Below are 24,096 nucleotides of genomic sequence, written 5' to 3' on the forward strand. Positions count from 1 at the left end.
AAGTATATATATATATATATATATATATATATATATATATATATATCTTCTAGTCTGTGGCTTATCTTTTCTTTTTCGTGGTATCTTTAGACACACCATTCATCAAGCTGTTAAGGTTTGCGCTGTGCCTCATTTAAAAATCCTTCTCTATCCTGAGATGATGTATATAACTCTTTATTTGAGAAGTTTGCAACTTTTTTCATATTCAGTTCTTAAATCATCTGGAATTGATATATTTAGCTTTTTTAAAGTTATTGTAGTGACTACAGCAACCTGTAATTATTATGTAAGTGCCTTGCAGGTGCCTTGTCCTTCCTTCAAGGACATCTTGCTTCTGTCAGCCTACAGTTTTATAGGTTATAACATCAGGGTACCTGTGGTTGTTCAGTTAACACCAGCTAGTTATTTTTCACACGCCCTCCATCCTCAAGTGTCCTATTCTGACCACTTACATATCCTCACTGTAACTTTTCTCCTGTGATGCTCTGTACTCACAGAATGAACTCTTCTACCTGTGTTGTTTGACCTATTTATATTTATTCATGGTTTTAACTTCCCATTCCATTATATTAAAGAACCTCTACAGTAGATAAATGCTTTAATTTTAGTACTAATTGAACACAGTATATTCTGACTGGAGACATTCTCTTATTCCTTGACTAAACTTTCTGTGCAAAGTCTTGTTCTGTGGCTGATGTGCTCATGAAAAATCTGTGCTATGGTATTTCTTGTACTTCTTGGTTTTTATAACCATCTTCAACAAGTAAGAGTCTCATTATTTTTACAGTCTACACAGTTCATAAAGTAATATTTCTTTCCTTGGACATGCATTCAACTGTAGAAGACAGGTGAATTAAAAATGAAAGCTGTTCTTGTACATTTCAAAGAATATAAAAAACTATGATGTTTTATTTTATAATCCAAACATAATCTCTTCCACTTATATATAAATGAAACCACAGAATCCACAAGAAGTGTACATTTTTTGAGAAGAAAATCAAGTTAGTGTTATTTCATGATGAGTCACATATAGGATCATTACAATTTTGTATCCATTAGGATATTACCATCCTTGTCTTTAACTCTTATTCGACCAGATGTGTACTTTGTTTCTTGATGACCATTTGTATATACAGTTTTAACAGTGCCATCTGGATATTCCCGTCTCTTGAACTGGGCAGTGTGTAGTTCTCTTTGGCCGTTATTAAACTCTATGATTTTGTTGCCATCTCTGTAAATTTAAAATAGAATTTATTTAAAAATATTAAATATGTAACAGGAAAATGATCTAAAAGTGGCTTTTGATTCTGACAGTTCTCTCTTTTCTTAAAGCCTCCTGTGGTCCTTTCCTTATACAATGCCTTCTTTGCAAATTCTTTCCACCCTGTTTCTGCTTCACGCTATTAGTTCCAATGATCAAATTAGCACTTAAATGTGCCCATGAAAAGGGGGACGCCTGGGTGGCTCAGTCAGTTAAGCGTCAGACTTCAGCTCAGGTCATCTCATGGCTCCTGAGTTTGAGCCCCGTGTCAGGCTCTATGCAGTGACAGCTCAGAGCCTGGAGCCTGCTTCGGATTCTCTTTCTCTCTGCCCCTCTCCTGCTCCCGCTCTGTCCCTGTCTCTCTCTCTCAAAAATAAACATTAAAAAAATAATAAAAAAGGAAAGGTGCCCATGAAAAGTTTTTAATAAATTTATGTCGTGAAACTACAAAATCCTTAGGTTTGTTTTTTAACTTTAGATGTATTATGCATCTAAGAAAAACTGGGCATTGTATTAAAATACCGCTTTCAGTTTTTACCTTTATTCTTTTCACTAAGTAATGCTTGCTCTTTATCAGGTTGGAAAAGAGACTTTATATTCCTGGGAAGGGGCATGACTAGACTTAAGACCTGTTCAGAAGCCGTGAAACAAAAGAAGCAGTTAATCCCAAGTGGACTGTTTGATGTGCATGCAGGACATTCAAACTGAACCCCCTAAAAATAGGTATGATGTGCTGTTAGAAACAAAGCAAGGTTTATAGATGGTGAATTACCACTTCTCCACACTGTTTTTTTGGTTATTTCTCAGATTTTATGTAAATGTAGTGGCTTTGCGCCACATTTAAGTGTTAGACTTAAAAGCCATTTTGAAAGCCACTGCTTTATGGGGCGCCTGGGTGGCGCTGTCGGTTAAGCGTCCGACTTCAGCCAGGTCACGATCTCGCGGTCCGTGAGTTCGAGCCCCGCGTCAGGCTCTGGGCTGATGGCTCGGAGCCTGGAGCCTGTTTCAGATTCTGTGTCTCCCTCTCTCTCTGCCCCTCCCCTGTTCATGCTCTGTCTCTCTCTGTCCCAAAAATAAATAAACGTTGAAAAAAAAAAAAAAGCCACTGCTTTAGCATGTGCAGCCCTGGGACCAGGGATAACAGCATCACCTGAGACCTCATTAAAAATGCAAATTATTGGGGCGCCTGGGTGGCGCAGTCGGTTAAGCGTCCGACTTCAGCCAGGTCACGATCTCGCGGTCCGTGAGTTCGAGCCCCGCGTCAGGCTCTGGGCTGATGGCTCAGAGCCTGGAGCTGTTTCTGATTCTGTGTCTCCCTCTCTCTCTGCCCCTCCCCCGTTCATGCTCTCTCTCTGTCCCAAAAATAAATGTTGAAAAAAAAAATGCAAATTATTGGCATGGGTCCTAGCATTCTGCAATTGAACAATCCCTTCAGGTGGTTTTAATGCACAGTGAAGTTGAAGAACGACTGCTATAAATCAAAAATGCCAAAATAATCCTGAATGAACTAATATCTGACATTTGCCTGAGTTTAGATGAAAAAAGACTGGCCGTGAGTTAACAACTGTTGGAAAATGGGGGCGCCTGGGTGGCTCAGTCGGTTGAGCGTCCGACTTCAGCTCAGGTCAGGACCTCACAGTTGACGAGTTCGAGCCCCGCATCGGGCTCTGTGCTGATGGCTCGGGGCCTAGAGCCTGCCTCTGATTCTGTCTCCCTTTCTCTCTGCCCCTCCCCCACTCGTGCCCTGTCTCTCTCTGTCTCAAAAATAAACATAAAAAAAAAAATTAAAATTGTTGGAAAATGAACAGATGAGTACATGGAGGTTTTCATATTTTCTTGTTATTACAGAAAATCTCAAACATAAGACAAAAAAAAAAAAGATGGAAGTCTCTGAAATTGTTCAGAGTATAATGTACAGTAAAATTTTTCGCAAATTTTAGAAGACATTGGTATTTATTTGGTTGAGCAGCAGAGAAAGTTTCGAACCATATTCAGGAAAAACACTGCATAAGAAGTTGCTACATTATTTGAATTAGCATTTACTTTTTTTTTTTTGCTGTGTCACAGAATTCAAGTTAGTTAAATGCATGCACACTCTAGGACAGGAGGGTGCAAACTAAAGTAGGACAGTGAACTTGACAAACCTTCAGCACAGTGAGTACAAGAAATTCTATATTGTGGATTGAAGACGTCACTAGGAAGAATTCTCTAACTTCAAGAAATGTAACACTCAGAAGGATAAAGAGGTTGTTATTTTAAAAAACTGAGTCAGGGAGGCCAGGGAAGTAAAATGCTAATCAGGCTGGGACAGGGAGATCCAGCAAATCAAAATATAAGCCAGAGAAGAAATAAACAGTCTAATTCAAATACTGCTGCCAGTTTGGTTATTCTTAAATACTGGGCAGCTTTCCTTCTTTGTGTCTTATTCACTGTTTTCCAGTTTCACCAAATTTAATTCTGTACAAATACTTGCCATTCCCCTTTTGTCATGTGCTATACAGACCTCCTTTAAGTTTCTGTAGAGTATATATTAGAGCCTATACGTCTCTAACGAGATCTAAACTCCAAAATGCTGAAAACTCTTCACCTGCTCTCAAAGTGTATATCTGTGCTCAGTGCTAAACTCACAAACATTCTGAATGACTTATACAAATGTTTTAAGACTTTCAAAATTCACTTGGAAATAGAAGTTGAAAATTGACAAATCTAGAAGCAAATTTAACAGCTATCATACCTTTGTACTCTTACAATTGTACCATCTGGAAAAATACTTTCTTCTTGTCCATCGGGAAATAGGTTTTTGATCGTCTGGTCAGGAAACGTGATTTCTTTTCTCCCGTTTGGGAAGTGTTTTTCTGTTTAAAAAAAATTACTATAAATATTTTTATTTTATTTTTCTGGGTTTTTTTTTTTAAGTTTATTCAGTTTTTAGAGAGACAGCGTGAGCAGTGGAAGGGCAGAGAGGGGGGGGACAGAGGATGCAAAGCAGGCTCTGTGCTAACAGCAGCGAGCCTGATGTAGGGCTTGAACTCACAAACTGTGAGATCATGGCCTGAGCCGAGGTTAGATGCTCAACTGACTCAGCTACACAGGTGCCCCTTATTTTTTTAAAAAGGAAACCATTTAATTAAGAAAGGGCAGAACAAGTTTTTACCTATTTGTCCACTTGAGAAATGTAAGACTTCTAGACCTTCTGGGTAAGTAGTGTGAGTGGTCTGGGCAGATGCATAGTAGTAGATCTGTAAAGACACAAAGTCAGTATGCTTTTTCTCTGGAGATGTTTTTTTTTTTTTTTTTTTTTTTTTTTTTTTTATTTAACGTTTATTAATTATTAAGAGACAGACACAGATGGTGAGCAGGGGAGGGGTGGAGAGAGAGGGAGACACGGAATCTGAAGCAGGCTCCAGGCTCTGAGCTGTCAGCACAGAGCCCGACGCGGAGCTCGAACTCACGAACCGTGAGATCATGACCTGAGCCGCAGTCGTTACCTGACCGACGGAGCCACCCAGGCGCCCCTCTCTGGAGATGTTTAAGCCATGAAGAAAAACACTGCTATGGAAACCTACCACTCTCTCATCTGGCATGACTTGCTTCACATCACCATTAAAGAAAGTGACGGTGACAGTCTTCCCATCTGCACTCACTTCTTTTCGAGTTCCATTTGGAAACAATATAACATGGCACCCATTCTTATAAACCTTTTCTATCTACAAAAAAAGAGAAACAAGATTATCAACATGAGAGATTTCCTCCTGAGACCAGATGATAAAAATGTCCCTAACTCTTTTCCAAATTGACTACTTTGATATCTCTCGTAATACAAGCAACATTGTCACAAAAGGAGAAAAGTTAATAAACTCCCAAGTATCAACACACCACCATTCTTATGTCACCTATTCTACCAAAACCAACTCATTTTTTGCTGAATTTTCTTTTTTTAGAGTATAGTTGACTGTACACGATATTAGTGTCAGGTGTACAACATAGTGATCTTACAAGTCTATCCATTCTGCTCTGCTCACTTGTGGCTTTCCCATCGGTCTCCAAACTATTACAATATCATCAACTATATTCCCTGTGCTGCACCTTTCATCCCCATCCCCATGATTTATTCATTCCCTAACTGGAAGCCTGTTTTTCCCACTCCCCTTGACCCATTTTGTCCATCCCCCGACCCCTTCCCCTCTGGCAACCATCAGTTTATTCTCTGTATTTATAGGTCTGATTCTGCTTTTGGTTTATTTATTTAATTTTTTAGATTCCACATGAGTGAAATCATATGATACTCGGTCTGACTTATACCATCCAGGTCCATCCATGTGGTTGCAGATGGCAAGATCACATCCTTTTAATGGCTGTGTGATATTCCTCTGTGTGTGTGTGATATTCCTCTGTGTGATATTCCTCTGACACACACACACACATCTTCCTTATCCATTTATTAATGTATACTTAGTTTGCTTCCATAAATTGGCTACTGTAAATAATGCTGCAATAAACATAGGGGCACATACATCTTTTCAAATTCAGGTCTTCTTTTTCTTTGGGTAAATACCCAGTAGTGGAATTACTGGATCATACAGTATTTCTAATTTAAACTTTTTTAGGAACCTCCGTACTGTTTCCACAGTGACTGCACCACTTTGCATTCCCATCAACAGTGTACAAAAGGGTTCCTTTTTCCCCACATCCTCATTAACACTTTTTTGTCTTTTATTTCAGGCATTCTGACAGGTGTAAAGTGATATCTCCTTGTGGTTTTGATTTGCATGTCCCTGACAGTGATGATGAGCATCTTTTCATGTATCATCAGTATGTCGTCTTCGGAAAAATGCGTTCACATCCTCTGCCCATTTTTTAACTGGATTATTTGTTGTTTGGGTGTTGAGTCATATAAGTTCTTCATATATTTTGGATATTAACACCTTATCAGATATATAATTTGCAAATATCTTCTCCCATTCAGTAAGTTGCCTTTTGTTTTGTTATTGGTTCTCTTTGCTGTGTGCAAATGCTGTGTGCAAAAGCTTTTTATTTTGGTGTAGTCCCAATAGTTTATTTTTGCTTTTGTTTCTCTTGTCTTAGGAGACATATCTGGAAAAATGTTGCTATGTCCAACGTCAAAGAAAGTACCGCCTGTGTTCTCTGCAAGTACTTTTATAGTTTTAGGTCTCACATTTAGGTCTTTAATCCATTTTGAGTTTGTTTTTATGTATGGTATAAATAAGTGGCCCAGTTTCATTCTTTGCTGGTAGCTGTCCAGTTTTCCTAACGCCATTTATTGAAGAGACTATCTTTTCCCCATTGGATGTTCTAGCCTCATTTGTCAAGATTAACTGACCGTATAAGTATGGGTTTATTTCTGGGCTGTCTATTCGGTCCCATTGATCTAGGTGTCTATTTTTGTAACAAACTAATTCCTTCATCATGGTATAACCTCCATGCTGTTTTCTCTGAATTCATGAAAAAGACTTTTTACAGTTTATTTGATCAAAACAGGGTCACATACAACACTTGATATATGTCTTAAATCTCAACCTTTAACAGTCCCTGCCCTGCCCCTTTTTAATGATAATTACTTATTAAAGGACCTGGGTCATTAACCATATAAAATTTCCCACACTCTGGAATTGGTTGACTGCTTTCCCATTATGGTGTCATCTAACATGTTCTCATATATCCTTATACTTCCTGGAAACAAACTAGTAGTCACATCTAGAGGTGTGATTAAATTCTGGTTGAATTATTCTGACAAGAATACTCTCTAGGAACTGATGAGAGCTGCTTATAGCTACACATTCAGAAGGCAATCCCCTGCTGTCCTCATGAACTCAAGACCAACTGAGTCACATTAGTTAGATCTGCCATGAAGCCCCATCAACCTGTCATCCATGGGTTCATGGTTTTTCATGACTACTGCCCAGAACCCGTATTTCAATTAGAGATTGCAAAGTGATGATTCTCAAGTTTTCTCATTCCTTTTCCATTTATTAGCTAGAATTCTTCTTAAAAAAAAACACCTTTTCCTGTACCAACTCTGCTTTAGTATAACAAATTATTGGTGGGAAAGTCTAACTACTTCCTTTGACTATTGTTATTTTGTCCTTTCTCACTCCTCAAGACTAGTAGTGAATTTTGGCTTTATCATTTCAATTAAAATGGGTCAAATTAAGGTATTCAGAAAAGTAAATTTTCTATAAACCTGAGGAAAAACTACCTCATTCCCTCCCTGCTAACAAACCCTGTTTATGTCCCCCTTCCCTTTTCATTCTTACTTCTAGCTGGAACACTAAGCCAGGCGATTTCCTGCTCAAAACCTTTCCTAAGCACAAGAATAAAACTGTGCAGCTAGAGATGGACAGAAAGGCTGCAGGAAGGATAAGGCCTAGAACAGAGGCTTTTAAAAAGTACCAAAGATTACAAAGGCTTTTTAGCTATGTTTAGAGAAAGAACAGAGTTTAAACAAAGAACTGTATTCCCTCCTTTGCTGTATCCCTAAACTAGAAAGGGCAACTAAATGCCTGTGTGTGTCTAGCATTTTTAGGAGTCCAAAGACTCAAGCTAAGGTCACACCCCAAGGAACTAAAGTTCGTAAGGTCCCTCAGTGGTCTTGAAGATCAATTATTTTAGAATCTTAAGTGTTCCAATTCTACTTTAACCTATACTTATTTCTTATAATATTCATTATTTAAAAAAAAAAAGTTTAACCTTTCCATCAGGATGACTGATTTCTCCCTGGATTTCTTCTTTTTCCTCTTTTTTGTCATCCTTTTTATATTCAGGATCTGAAAGGTCCACTGATTCAGGGGGCTCCCTGGGTGAGGCAGTCTGTAACAACAAAAGGCTCTCTTTCATCTGTCATAAAGGACGTGTAATAACATTTCAAGCAGCTAAAATTTACATTTATTTCCAAATGCCAGATTCTCCTATTATAGGATTTGACAGCTAGCATTTGGTGTTTATAAAAAACATTTACAGGGCGCCTGGTGGCTTAGTCGGTTAAGCGTCTGACTTCGGCTCAGGTCATGATCTCACAGTTCTTGGGTTCAAGCCCCACATCGGGCTCTGTGCTGACAGCTTAGAGCCTGGAGCCTGCTTCAAATTCTATGCCTCCCTCTCTTTCTGCTCCTCCCCCACTCATGCTCTGTCTCTCTCTCCTTCAAAAATAAATAAAAACATTAAAAAATAAAAAATAAAAAAAACATTTACAATGTTAGGTAAAAAACCTTTATAAATGGTTTAGAAACTTAAGTCAGTTAACTAAGCAGTTTCAAGCCTGAGTAATCTATGTTTAAATATATAAAAATATAGAGATTTACTTGTCCCTTATCCAAATTGCCTAAGTCACGAGGAGGCACAGTCTTGGATCTTCGAGATGGATTACCTGTTAGAATATAATTGTCGGAGTTAGTTTTCATATTTAATTGAAAGTTTTAAATTTACTTAATATTATGGTCAAATATTTCCTTAGTTCATATCCTTTTGTGAACTACTATCCTTTACCCATTAGCTAAGGAAGTCTTAATATTTTTCTTTACTAATTCATAGGAGTTCATTATAGAACTTCAAATATTTATTCAGGCACTTAAGTCCAGTGTGACCCAAGAAAGACAAGGACAATATCCATCTTCTGAGAATTTACAATCTGGAGGAACAGACAGGTGCTCAACTAACCTAACAGATGAATCCAAAGGTATTTTGGAGCTAATCACAAGGACTTTAGTTAGAGGTTAGATGTAGGGTAGATATAATAGAGGCATCCAAGAATACATCTCGAATTTTGCTTGACAAAATAACTGGGTATTAAAATCCAGACCTAACTGCTGTGGTTTAAACTGTTTAGGTTATGACCAGCACACCAATCATATACTATATTAGTAATACATACGTTATAGAATAAGTGTATACACATATACACACATTCACCAACAACAAATTAAGTTGAATTTTAAAAAATATACTGACATTCTCATATTTTTTTCCTATGATGCCCAAGGGGAGGATGGGTGATGGGCATTGAGGAGGGCACCTGTTGGGATGAGCACTGGGTGTTGTATGGAAAACAATGTGACAATAAATTTCATATTAAAAAAAACAAAAAAACCATGCCCAAAATTTGCAAGTTTGTTTCAAGTACGTGCCACTGGATGCTACACAGAGAGCACACTAAAGAACAGAAGCAGAGTCCATTCAGGCAGTTGGCGGGCATCTGAGAAGGCTTGTGCAGTACCCAGGGAGACAGAAATGTTCTGACTGCACTGTGTTAAATCACTGATAAGTTCCAAAGAGCTGGGTTTCATATGGTTCAACCTAATTAATCAATTCAGAAACTATCAACATCAGAAGGATTAGTTTAGAGATCCCTGGGAGTGCATTTTGGCTTGGGCAAACGGGTAGATGGTAGAAGGTTCTGGGGACGAGAGGAATGCTCTGTTTTGATGTGATAAACGAAAAACAATTGCCTGCACCTTACTTACATGTGCAAAGTAAGCTCTGTTGGACCTCACTCCTAAATGTTTTAACCATCCTCCATAGAAAAGACTAATATCCCCATTTTAGAGGTAAGGAAAACGAGGCTGAGGTTAAATAACGTACCAAAGTTGTCAGCTAATAAAGCAAACCAGGATTCAATCCTATGAAGCTTAATTCTTCTCTCAAGCTGTTCATGAGCAGGAACTGGAAGCCTCTAAGCAGAGACCCACTGACAGGACCAGGTCACATGAGCAGGACATGGAGCTCTGACTCCTGAGTCTGTGTTCACTACTTTGAGTATAAACATACCTTATAAAATTACATATCTTATAAAAGTTGGGACAGAATGGGGCGCCTGGGTGGCGCAGTCGGTTAAGCGTCCGACTTCAGCCAGGTCACGATCTCGCGGTCCGTGAGTTCGAGCCCCGCGTCAGGCTCTGGGCTGATGGCTCAGAGCCTGGAGCCTGTTTCCGATTCTGTGTCTCCCTCTCTCTCTGCCCCTCCCCCGTTCATGCTCTGTCTCTCTCTGTCCCAAAAATAAATAAACGTTGAAAAAAAAATAAAAAAAAAAAAAAAAAAGTTGGGACAGATTAAATTATTTAATAAACAGTGCTGGAATAGCTAGATATAGACAATATAGGAGGATAGGTTTATGACCGCAAGATAGGGAAGACTTAAGAGGCACCACCCGTAAAGTAGAAAAACTGAAATTCAACAACATTAAGTAAGAATCTTGGGAATTGTGGGTAACTGTAAGGTACCATCAAGCATCATGGCAGTATAAGTCATTCCTTTTTTCCTTCCCTTTTTAAACAACTAATTAGACATCTATAACCAAATGAAAGTACCTCAGCACCTCATACCAAGGGATTTGGGAGCTTTCCTGCCCACCTGGGCATCCAAAAATAGGACCTCAGTAAGGGATGCATATCCAAGGGAGTTAGTGAACCTGCCCCGTCCCCATTCACCATGACTGGAAAAGAAACCCAGAGAGCACAAACCTTGGTGGATACCCACAGACAAAAGAGAATTTGCAGAAGTCTAGTCCACCCTGAGGGGAGATTCCAACATGCCACTGGAACAGGACAGCGATGAGTTTGGATGCAGAGAGGGAGGAACTTGCCAGAGCTGCTCCCCTCCCCAGGGAGACGCAGCACGCTAAGTTGTTTGGCAGTGGCAGTAACAACCTCTCCAAAGGAAGTGATAGCAAAGCAAAAGCAACAAGTGACTGCCCAGCTAGGCCAGTTACATGGGTTGTGGCTAAAGAAACATCTGTCTCCAACAGCACCCAGATCTCTGAGGAGAGACCCCCATGACTTGGAGAAGGAAAGAGAAAGGGAAGGAAACATACTAGAATATCAAAGGTCATTACAGGAATGTTGTTCCTGCTGTCTGCTTCAGCACTTCAACATGAAGTCCAATTTGAATTAGAAGCAAAAGTTTCACTATTTGCAGATGACGTACTAAATATAGAAAACCCTAAAGACTCAACCAAAAAATCTATTAGAACTAATAAATGTTGTTGTAAAGTTATAGGATACAAAAATTAACAAAGAAACCAGCTGATTTTCTATGCACTAATAACAAGTGCATCAGAAAGAGAAATTTAAGAAAACAATTCCATGTTACATCAACAAGAATAAAATATCTAGGAATAAATTTATCCAAGGAGATGAAAGACCTATAGTCTGAAAACTGTAAGACTGTTAAAAGAAATTGAAGATGACACAAATAAATGGAAAGATACATTATACTTCCGGGAAGAATTAAAATGTTCATACTACCCAAAGCAATCTACAGATTCAGTGCAATCCCCATCAAAATAAATACCAAAGACATTTTTCACAAAACAAAGAATGCTAAAATTTGTATAGAACCACAAAAGACCCCAAATAGCCAAAGCAATCCTAAGAAAAAAGAACAAAGCTGGAGGCATCACAATTGCTGGTTTCAAACTATACTGCTAAACTAGAGTAATTAAAACAGTATGGTACTGGCATAAAAAAGGACACACAGACCCATGGAATAGAAGAGAAAGCCCAGAATTAAACCCTCACATATACAATCAGTTAATATTCAACAAAGGAGCCAAGAACACTCAACGAGGAAAGACAGTCTCTTCAACCAATGATGTGAAAACCGAACACATGCAGAAAAGTAAAATTGGATCTCTTTTTAGACCATTCATAAAATTAATTTGAAATGGATTAAAGACTTAAACATAAAACCTGATACCATAAAACTTCTAGAGGAGAACACGGAAGTAATCCCTTGACATTGGTCTTGGCAATGATTTCTTGGATATGACACCATAAGCACAAGCAACAAAAGCAAAAATCAACAAATCAAAAATCAAAAGCTTCTTCACAACAAAAGAAACAATTGACAAAATGAAAAGGCAACACACAGAATGGGAGAAAACTTCTGCAGAGTTAATATCCAAAATACAGAAAAACTCATATAACTCAATAACAAAATAATGTAACTGAAAAATGGGCAAAGGAATTAAATAAGCATTTTTCCAAAGAAGACGTACAAATGACCAACAGTACATGAAAAGATGTTCAACTTCACTAATCATCTAGGAACTGCAAATCAAAACCACAAGATATCACTTCACACTTGCCAGAAAAGCTATCATCAAGAAGACAAGACGTAACAAGTATTAGCAAGGATGTGGAGAAAAGGAAATCCTTATGCACTGTTGGTGGGCATATAAACTGGTTCATCCACTATGGAAGTTCCTCAAAAAAATAAAAATAGATCTACCATATGATCCAGCAATGCCACTTCTGAGTACATACTCAAAGGAAATAAAAACAGGATATTGAAGCCTATGTTTACTGCAGCATTACTCACAATAGCCAAGATATGGAAACAACCTAAGTGCCCCTCAATGTATGAATAAAGATGTGATATAGATACACAACAGAATATTATTTTGCCATGAGAAAGAAAGATATACTGCTATTTGCAATAACATGGATGGACCTTGGGGACATTATGCTAAGTGAGGTAAGTCAGACAGAGACAGACAAATATTGTATGATATCACTTACAAGTGGGATCTACAGAAGCCAAACTTGTAAAACAAGAGTGAAACCATGGTTACCAGGGAGGGGGAGTTTGGTGGATAGGGGAGATGTTGTTTAAAGGTACAAACTTGCAACAAGTAGTAAATAAGTCCTAGAACAGTATAGTGAATATAGGTAATATTGTATTATAATGAACAATTTGGCTAAGAAACTAGATCTTAAACTCTTCAACCATTAAAAAGATATAATAACTAGGTGTGCCTGGGTGGCTCAGTCGGTTAAGCGTCCAACTTCGGCTCAGGTCATGATCTCATGGTTGGTGGGTTCGAGCCCCACATCAGGCTCTTTGCTGACAGCTCAGGGCCTAGAGCCTGCTATGGATTCTGTGTCTCCCTCTCTCTCTGCCCCTCCCCTGCTCACGCTCTCTCATAAATAAATGAACGTTAAAAAACTTTTTTTAAAGATATAATTATGTGATATGATAGAGGTATTAATTATCACTACACTGGCAATCATAATATATAAATACATATATCAACATTATTATATACCTTAAATTTATACAATGTTGTATGTCAAATACATTTTCAATTAAAAAAAGGAAAACAGTTTTGGTTCACCAAAAGATATCATAAAGAGTAAAAAGGCAGGCCACAGACTGGAAGAAGATATTTGCAATGTGTGTAACTCTTAAATGATTACAACGGAGGGAGGGGAAATCCCCCCACAAACCAATAACGAAAAAGACAACACCACAGAATGAGTAAAAGACCTGATCAATTTTTCTCATAGAGGGAATCTAAATAGGTAATAAACATAGGCAATGGTATTTAACATATTTAGTAATCCCAGTAATGCAAATCAAAACTATGATGAGATAGTTTTCATCCATACCAGACTGGCAAAAATTGAAGTCTGACAATACCAAGTATCAACAAGGTGTGGAGCAGTGCAAGCACTTACATTACTTTGCTGGTTAGGCAGTAAAATCATTTTGGAAAATGTCTTGGGAAAATCTATGAGTGTTAAAGATATTCTTACTGATTACCCAGTAATTGCAGTATGTGCCCTAGAGAAATGAATGTAACCAGAGACGTTTACGAATGTTCACAGCATCATTGTTTAACATCCCAAACTTAAAAAAAATTTAACCATCAACAGGTTAATTTTAATATATTCATAAACATTCAAACTGCCTTGCAGGAAAATTAGTGAACTAGAGTTGCAGATCAACATGACTCTCAAAAACAATGTACAATAAAAGACAACAGAATACATATAGCATAACTATTCAGGAAGTTCAAAAAGCATTTTTGTAGGACTGCACTTGTAAGAGTAGAAACTACACAGATAGGGAATGTAATATGATCATGGAGGTGAGAGCTCTGGGGTGCTGTTACTCTCTTTATCTTGCTGGTATTTATCCAAGTATTTCCTTTACAACCATCAAGCTGCATATGTTATATCCACTTTTATAAATTCAATTCATGAAAATAATTTCTAAAAATTCCTGGTAAATTAAAAATCTAGTTGTGAAAACAAAAGTTAATGAGAGAAAATATATATTTGTGACCTAAGGATTGAGAAGGATTTCTTAAAGTCATAAAAAAAGATGGATAAATTCCATATTAAAAGGAAAAACATGTATATAAAAAACACAAATCGAAAGCTAAACCCAGACTGGGAAAAGATCGTGGCAGTGTTTGTAACTGAGAAAGGATTGGTACGCAGAATAACTTCAATAAAGAGAAGCCACTCCCTAAAAAGTTTTAAATGGGCAAAAGAAATGAACAGGCAATAAACAAAAGAGGAAACCCAAATGCCCATTAAATATACAAAAAGATGCTCACATGACCTTACCAGGAATCAGAGAAATGCATATTAAAATTACACTAACCCACCATTTCATGCCCATCTGACTGGCCACAGTCTTTTTTTTTTAAAAAAAATTTTTTTTTTTTTAACGTTTATTTATTTTTGAGACAGAGAGAGACAGAGCATGAACAGGGGAGGGGCAGAGAGAGAGGGAGACACAGAATCTGAAACAGGCTCCAGGCTCTGAGCTGTCAGCACAGAGCCCGACGCGGGGCTTGAACTCACGGACCGTGAGATCATGACCTGAGCTGAAGTCGGACGCTCAACCGACCGAGCCACCCAGGCGCCCCAGTGACTGGCCACAGTCTTAAAGTCCGACCAGGTCAAGGGTTGGTAGGCACAAAAAGCATACTCTGCTGACAGCAAAAAAACTGGCAAAGCCACTTTGCAGAGCAAAGGGAAAATCTCCTCCAGTAGCACAAACCTGGTATGACCCAGCATCCTACTCTTGATATGTATCCTGGAGAAACTCACATGACAGATATTTTCTTCAGCCTTATTCATTCTATTGACACACTGGGGGAAAACATGAAGTCCATCAACAGGAAAACTCAATTGTGCAATTATACATGGAATCTGTATAGCTATTAAAATCAACAAACTAGAGTTTTATATGTATTAATGTGGGTATCAAAATATTGAGAGAAAAAAGCAAATTGTAGAGGGATACATAGAAACAATACTATATTGATTTATGGACATAATGTAGTAAAAGAATGAAAAACAAGCAAAGGAATGTTGTCAGGGTGGAAGTAAGTTGGGGAGAATACATAGGGGCTTCAATGATATTTTACAATGTTTTACTTCTTATATTAGGTGTAAATTCTCTATTCTTTAAATTCCTAATATATTTTGTAAAATATCACGCAACTTCTTACCTTGTGTCAGCAAATGGTTTTTCTTGTATTTTTCTACCTGGGTTCCTGAAGAAATCTGACTCTTTTGTAATCGAACTGATGAATTCTATAGTATGAGATAATTTTGAATATAAAATTAGTGCTTGTCTACATATTAGTACAATGAATGAAACTAAAACTCAGCTTGCAAGGAGAATGGCTTAAGTTTGTTTATGTTGTTTTCATTTATCATCACTACAGGTCAGAGTGAACAAGCTATTATTTATGAATGTACTATACACACACACACACACACACACACAGACACACACACCACCTTTGGAAAAACAGATGGCCCTGAACAACGCTGTGGGGGTTAGGGGCACTGATCCCCGAAGCAGTTGAAAATCCATCTACAACTTTGGACTACCTCAAAATGTGACTACTAATAGCCTACTGTTGACGAGAAGCCTTACTAACAGTATAAACACATTAGCACATATTTTTATGTCATATGTATTATACACCATATTCTTTTTTTTTTTAAGTAGGCACCACACCCAGTGTGGAGCCCAGTGCAGGGCTTGAACTCAACCCTGAGATTAAGAGTCAGACGCTTAACTGAGTGAGCCACCCATGTGCCCTATGTATTGTATTCTTACAATAAAGTTAGCTAGAGAAAAGAAAATGTTATTAAGAAAGTCATACACTCAGGGGCACCTGAGTGGCTCAGTCGGTTGAGCCTTCGACTTCGGCTCAGGTAATGATCTCCTGGTTCATGAGTTGAAGCCCCACGTCAGGCTCGCAGGTGTCAAGGCAGTTGTCCCCCCCTCTCTCTGTCCCACCCCTGCTTGCACTCTCTCAAAAATATATAAGATGTTTAAAATAAATAAAACTTTTTTTAAATTTAAAAAATGAAAAAAAATTGTACGGAAGAGAAAATATATTTACAGTGCTGTACCGTATTTATTGAAAAACTGTGTGCAAGTGGACCCACACAGCTCAAACCCATGTTGCTCAAGGGTCAACTGTATATTCATTCTTCAAGTGAGGGCATAACAGACAACATAAAATGAAAGTCTTCTGTAACTGTTGCCAGATTAGCCAGAGAAGAGGGCAGTTAGTTACTCCTCAACATCAGCAAAACCCCCTTATCTCTACCTCTCCTGTGAACACTTCCCAACCATCTTGCTCCACTTTGAGCCCTAGCTCCTTACTAAGATGGCTCACCACTGCCTCCTTCTAGGGATGGAAATTTCTCACCCTCAGAATTTGCACCCCTAGGTTTAGAGGCAGGGTACAGGTAGGTCTTCCTTGCTCCCCATCACTGATTCCAACCAAATCTCTCTCCTGCCTAACCACCCCTGTCCTAGTTCTGTGTCTCATGTCCACAACTCACCCAACACGTACTCACCTTGCCAGGAGATAACTCCACTGCCTTAGCTTCAGTTTCCCAACCTACTCTATCCTCCCTCAGCCATGGACACCAATGGACAAACTCTACAACTGGTCATTATCAATATGTGCAATTACCAATAACTGCAAACATCTCATTTTCAAAGGCTTTGAATCCAGAATGTGGGGAATTCTACAAAATAATTACCCTGGTCTACTGAAAAAGCCAATGCCATTTAATAAAATGCTATAGTATTCAGGGGTAAGATGCCACGATTTCTGCAATTAGCTTCACATGGTACAGCAAAACACATACACACAAGTGGTTAAATATTAACAGTGATTGAATCTAGGTGACTCTTCAGGTGGTCATCCTATTGTTCTTTCAAATGTCTCTATTTGGGGAAGCTGTTATAATAAAAGGTTTGGGGAGGTGGGGAGAACCCCACTTTCTTCAGACTGCTATATCTAGTTCATTCCTCTAACACCCTAACTCCACCAACTGTACAGGGTCCTACAATTCATTAATCCATGTAGATTTTCTATGTCCCTCAAAACCTTATGGTCTTATGCAGCTTAAACCAAGTTTCACCGCAGTGACTCTGGTTGCATATACTGTTGCCTCCATGCCCTCACTCACTTTGTGGTATTCACCTGGATGACCACACCTCTTCTAAAATATAACTCTCCACCACCTTACAACCAAAATGCTGAACAAGAAAATAATGCAAACAACTCTCACCTGAAATATATGATCTCTAACCTACACAGGCTCCCAAAGCAGTCCAGGAACCAGACTACACTTCCCTAGTTCCTTTGCCTTTCACTCTCCTTCTCTCATCTCCCCAAACCTCCTACATCTTCACTCTCAGCTGATGACCAAGCTTTCACTTCACTGACAATACTAACATTAGGAGGGAGCTTCCTACCAACAGGTACCACACATTGAGCCTGGGTTCCACACCTTCAACCTTCTGCTACCAGGCACATGCTGTCCATGCTCCTGGCCAAGGCCAGACCCTCCCTTCATTCCCTAAATCCCCCCTTCTCTCATTTATGAACATTGCTCCAACAATTTCTTCCCACCTTCTCCTGCATCGGCATTTTCCTCTTTACTGAATCAATTCTGTCAATACAGAAACACTTGTTACTTTTCCCATTAAAACAAACAAAACAAAAACAAAAACAAAACCTTTCCTACAGCCACTACCCCTTCTCTTTCCATTCACTGCAAAATCTCTCCAGAAAGTTCTTATTCTCTGTCTGAAACTTCTCATTCTCTCTTATCTAGTCAGGCTTTTACTTTCAACACATTCCTACGTGGTAAATCCAATGACCAATTTTCAGCCCTCATCTAACTTAGCAGCAACCTTTGACATCGCTGGCCACTCTCTCCTCTGGGAAGTACTTTCTTTACTTGGCTCTCAGGACACCACACTGGCTTCCTTAACTCCATCCTCTGGTTGTCAATTTTCCTCCCCCCATCTTCTCACACTCTGGCTCAGTACGTGGATCTCTTTACTACCCACACTTTTAGCTTTGGTGAACTCCGCCAGCCCAAAGCTTTACCACACATCCTGATGACCCCTAAACTTTTAGCTCCAATCTGACCTTCTCCTGCTATGTACATAACTTCCCAGACAATATCTCAACCTGAGGGCTAATAGGCATTTCAAATTTACCCACCTAAACCTGAGATCCTAATATCCACGCTCCCAAGAAATACATGCTCTTTTCTTGTGGTCTCTTACAATAAATGGAAACTCTATTATGCCAAATCACTACACTACACTTGGAAGCCATTTTTTTTAAAGTTTATTTATTTTTGAGAGAGAAAGAGACCGCGTGAGTGGGTGAGGGGCAGAGAGAGAGAAGAGAGAGAGAAAGAGAATCCTAAGCAGGCTTTGCATTGTCAGCAGAGAGCCTGATGCAGGGCTAGAACTCACGAAACTGTGAGATCATGACCTGAGCCAAAACCAAAAGTCGGATGCTGAACCAACGGAGCCACCCAGGAACCCTACTGGAAGCCATTCTTGACTCCTTCCTTGCTGTCACATCCAATATCCAGCTTATCAACAAATCCTATACACTTCTCAGCCCTCCACTGCTGCTCTTCCAGTCTAAAGCCCCTCTCATCTGTGGTGTGAATAACAGTAACAATCTCCTAACTGGCATTCCCAATCATGCCTATAACCTTCTCCTCCCCATTCAGTCTACAGTCAACAGCAGACAGAGTGACCTTACTAAAATAAAGGATCAGGCCCCCTCTTCAACCATAGCCCTCCATAGCTCCACTTCTCACTCAGAGGAAACACCCAAGGGCTTACAGGAATCAACTAAGGCCTAAGGAACTCTGTCCCACCTCCCTCTATCACATCTCTGATCACATCCCCTACCATTCTCCCCACTTCCTCTGCTCCAGCTCTATAAATTTGAGGGCTCAAATATTTAATATCTCCCTGACTTGACGAAACTGGCTCCAAACCTACCACGGATCCATCTTTTCTTGTGGCAGTCACACACGGACCCATCCTTATGTTGCTCTCTGTAGCTTCTGCTTTCTTCCAGGCGTCTAATCGGAATCTTTCCATCACTTTTATTTCTTCCCTGAGGTCTGTGTTCTCTCTGACCAACATTTCTATTTGGCTTCTAAGACGGCCATGTGTGCTTGACCATTTTGCTTCCTTTCTTTTCAAATCTTCCTGTAAATCTGCTATCTGCTGTTTCAAAGCCTCTCAAAACAAAACAACAACAACAAAAAATTACTAGAATAACGCAATAGAAGAAAAGAGATACATCATCAAAACATAAGTGCTGCCGTAGCACAGGCAGCAGAAAAGGGAAGGCTTGGTCAATCACATTTCAAAAACATCAAGTTTTTCATGAAAAGGGAATGGAGTTCAGGGTAAAGACTCACCTCATACCATCAACAAAACTGATTCCAGAAGAAGGAAGGCACTACTAAGGAGTTCACTGCAATAACACTGCCATGAGGTAATAAAGGTCTACACTAAGCTATTAATTGAAATAGAAAGAAAGACAAATGGGAGATTATCTGGTAAAGAAAAAATTAACAGGAATCATGACTAATTGAATGAAGAGCTGAGGTAAAGGGATGAATAAAACATTCAAAGTCAAAACCACCAGCCCTGAAAGCAGATTCTGTTTCAGATTCATTAGAAGAAATGGGTTTTAAGAAACTGATCTGTTTCAGATGGACTAAATGACATTTGTGAAGAAACTCCTAGAAATGTCTAGAAGCAATTTGCAACTGTACAAATAAAAATCAAGACCAATGTCAAAACTAAGGAAAAATTCATCACCTACATGGCTTATGTGGGTGCATGATATGGGGAGTGCCTGAAAGCTGAGGCAAGGAGCATGAGCAGAAGCAAGATCTCCTTGCCCACCACCTGAGAACTCACCTGAAGGCAGTGAGGAGCCCTAAGGAGCTCATTAATACGCATGAAATAAAAAAGTACATGGCAGCAAATGAAAATGAAAACATGACAGTCCAAAACCTTTGGGATGCAGCAATGGCAGTCCTAAGAGAAAAGTATATTGCAATCCAGGCCTACCTCAAGAAGCAAGAAAAGTCTCAAATACATGACCTAACCCTACACCTAAAGGATCTAGAAAAGGAGCAGCAAATAAAGTCTAAAGCCAGCAGAAGATGGGAAATAATAAAGAATAGAGCAGAAATAAATGATATTAAAACAACAAAACCCAGCAGAACAGATCAATGAAACTAAGAGCTGGTTCTTTGAAAGAATTAATAAAATTGATAAACCCCTAGGCAGACTTATCAAAAGGAAAAGAGAAAGGACCAAAACAAATAAAATCATGAATGAAACAGATCACAAACAACACCACAGAAATACAGACAACTGTAAGAGAATATTATGAAAAATTATACGCCAAAAACTGGGCAATCTAGAAGAAATGGACAAATTCCTAGAAACATACAAACTACCAAAACTGAAACAGGAAGAAATAGAAAATGTGAGCAGACCTATAACCAGCAAAGAAATTGAAACAGTAATCAAAAATCTCCGAACAAACAAGAGTAGTCCTGGGCCAAATGGCTTCCCAAGGGAATTCTACCAGACATTTAAAGAAAAGTTAATATATATTCTCGTCAAACTGTTCCACAAAACAGAAATGGAAGGAAAACTTCTAAACTCAATCTATGAGGCCAGTATTACCGGATTCCAAAACCAGACCAAGACCGCACTAAAAAGGAGAATTACAGGCCAACATCCCTGATGAATCTGGATGTAAAAATTCTCAACTAGATATTAGCAAATCTAATCCAACAGTACATTAAAAGAATTATTCACCACAATGAAGTGGGATTTATTCCTGGGCTGTAGGGGTGGTTCAGTATTCACAAATCCATCACCATGATACACCACATTAATAAAAGAAAAGTACAAGAGCCATATGATCCTCTCAATTGATGCACAAAAAGCATTTGACAGAATAAAGGACCCATTCTTAACAAAAACACTCAACAAAGTAGGAATAGAGGGAACATACCTCAAAATCATAAAGGCCATATACGAAAGACCCACAGCTAACATCCTCCTCAATGAGGAAAAACTGAGAGCTTTGCCTCTACAGTCAGGAACAAGACGGGGATGTCCACTCTCACCATTTCTATTTAAACACAGTACTGGAAGTCTTAGTCTCAGCAATCAAACAACGAAAAGAAACAAAAGGCATCCAAATCAACAAGGAAGAAGTCAAACAATCATTATTCGCAGACAACATGTTACTCTATGTAGAAAACCCGAAATACTCCACCAAAAAATTGCCAGAACGAATACATGAATTCTGCAAAGTAACAGGATATAAAAATCAACATACAGAAATCTGTTGCCTTTTTATACACCAATAATGAAGGAGAAGAAAAAGAAATCAAGGAAGCGATCCCATTTGCAATAGCACCAAAAACTGTAAGATACCTAAGAATAAACCTAATCAAAGATTTGAAAACTACAGAACACTTATGAAAGAAGTTAAACACAACACAAAGAAGTGGAAGAACATTCCATCCTCATGGATTGGAATAACAAACATTGTTAAAATGTCTATACTACCCAAAGCAACCTACACATTCAATGCAACCCCTATCAAAATACTACCAGAATTTTTCACAGAACTAGAACAAATAATCCTAAAATTTGTATGGAGACACAGAAGACCCCAAATAGCCAAAGCAATCCTGAAAAAGAAAAGCAAAGTGGGAGGCATCACAATTCTGGACTTCAAGCTGTATTACAAAGCTGTAGTCATCAAGACACAGTACTGGCACAAAAACAGACATATAGATCAATGGAACAGAATAGAGAACCCAGAAATGGACCCACAAACGTATGGCCAACTAATCTTTGAGAAAGCAGGACAGAATATCCAATGGAAAAAAACAACAAACAGTGCTGGGAAAATTGGACAGTAATATACAGAAGAAAACTTTTTGGCTTTTCAAAAATAAATAAATAGTTAAGAGTTTGCAAGTATTAATAACTGGGGGAAAAGAGGTCCGAAAGCTATGAGAAACATCAAAGACAAGCTAACTAAAACAGATTTTTACTACAAGACCAGAAAGTCAAACCAATAAGTGAAAGAGAAAGGTAACTACTAGAGAAAAACATACAAATGTAGTGCTGGGAAAGATTGGTGAGCAAGTGTTCTACCCAAAGGAAGAGTGCAAGATTTACAGTTAGTACAGAGGGCTTCAATTCATATAAATGAACAGAATTAACAGCATTTGGTATGTGGGACATTAAACAGGTCAATGCAACATGACACTGGTGAATTTCCAACTCTCGGCTTATTAATTCACCGATGCCGTTATTGTAGTCTTTTTTTTTTTTTTTTTGGAAGACTTTGGTAAGAAAACAACTGATATATTTCACTCTAAAAGCCAAAACTACAAAAAATGTTCTTCATGTAGTATCTCAGATTATTTGTTGAGTCAATGAATGATCAATAAATTGATACCCAATTTCTCTTTGACACATCATATAACTCTGAGATCCTTACTAGACTGTCATCCTTACTAACTTATATAAGTATAACGTAAAGAACTGGCATACCTGTATTTCTTCACGTTCTTTTTTATCTGGAAAAGTTCTTGCAACTGTAGTATACTTTTCAAAAACTTTCCGTTCCTTTTGTAGCTTCCTCATTTCCTCCTTTTTAAACTCTTCTATCCGAGTCAATTCTTTTGCTTTCTGTTGTTCAAAGTCTGTAATTTCTCTCCTAAAATGACCAAACCGTGTTATCATCTAAAGGGACCATCTTAATGGAGTAATCCACATGTGGTACAAAACGGAACACCAGAGACAGCCTAGGAATGTAGGAACTGCTGGTCTTAGTGAATCCATCTTCCATCCATCGTACTGAAACAGCTGTCAATTAATTCCATGAAGCATTCCCCCAATAAATATTCAATGAGCATTTGCTATGAATCAAGCACTACCCTAAGGTACTGGAGAAACCACAGTGAAAAAAAACAAACATCCTTATTCCCATGAAGCTTCTCATTCTAATGGGAGAGACATAATAATAAATGAGATAAAATATATGGCACATTAGAAAAGTGTTAAGGGGAAAAATAATGCAAGGGAAGAGTGTAGGAAATAGCAAGGAGACTGAAATTATGGATGGGGTCATCTTGCTGAGATAATATTTGAAGTAAAATCTGAAGGGACCGAGAGAACAGCCACGATGATATATAGACAAAACAGCTCGGGAAGAGGAAACACCACAGGCAAAAAGCCCAGAGGTAGGAATATGCCTGATGTGTTCAAAGATCAGCTAGGAGGCCAGGGTAGCTAAAACAGAGCGAACAAGAGACAGAACAGCAGGAAAAAGTGTCAAAAAACAAACAAAACAGAGGGCCCAGATGAATTCAGGTCTTATAGACCAGTGTGGGGACTTTGGTGTTTAGCTTAGGAGAATGCCGATCAGAGAAACTGTCATAACCCAGGTTCGTTCTGAGGCTCTGTTAAGAACATATGGAGAGTGACGCCGGCCAGATAGTGGAATAGGACGTCCCCAGCTCACATCTCCCTACACAAACAACAATCTGACAGCCAACCACAGATAAAACTGCTTTTGTGAGAGCTCTAGGATCCAGGTAGGAGGTTGAGAAACCCCAGTGAAGCCTAAGGCTGAGGACAGCCACTTTGAGAAGACAGTCCCATGGCCCAGT

At 38.7% G+C, this 24,096-nt stretch overlaps 1 protein-coding gene across 1 annotated transcript in view; it reads right to left on the reverse strand.

Moving 5' to 3' along the window:
• Positions 1–910: 910 nt before the first annotated feature.
• Positions 911–24,096, reverse strand: part of CENPJ (centromere protein J) — a 51,194-nt gene continuing 28,008 nt past the window's right edge. The window contains exons 10-18 of the mRNA XM_030307201.1: positions 22,976–23,141; positions 19,364–19,606; positions 15,522–15,606; positions 8,581–8,645; positions 7,970–8,089; positions 4,828–4,968; positions 4,416–4,500; positions 3,996–4,116; positions 911–1,231 (exon numbers count right to left, since the gene is read on the reverse strand). Coding sequence (XP_030163061.1) covers positions 1,039–1,231; positions 3,996–4,116; positions 4,416–4,500; positions 4,828–4,968; positions 7,970–8,089; positions 8,581–8,645; positions 15,522–15,606; positions 19,364–19,606; positions 22,976–23,141 — 1,219 coding nt within the window. The 3' untranslated portion in view covers positions 911–1,038. The remainder of the gene's footprint in view (positions 1,232–3,995; positions 4,117–4,415; positions 4,501–4,827; positions 4,969–7,969; positions 8,090–8,580; positions 8,646–15,521; positions 15,607–19,363; positions 19,607–22,975; positions 23,142–24,096) is intronic.

This window comes from Lynx canadensis, chromosome A1, assembly GCF_007474595.2.
Source record: "Lynx canadensis isolate LIC74 chromosome A1, mLynCan4.pri.v2, whole genome shotgun sequence".
Lineage (NCBI taxonomy): Eukaryota > Metazoa > Chordata > Mammalia > Carnivora > Felidae > Lynx > Lynx canadensis.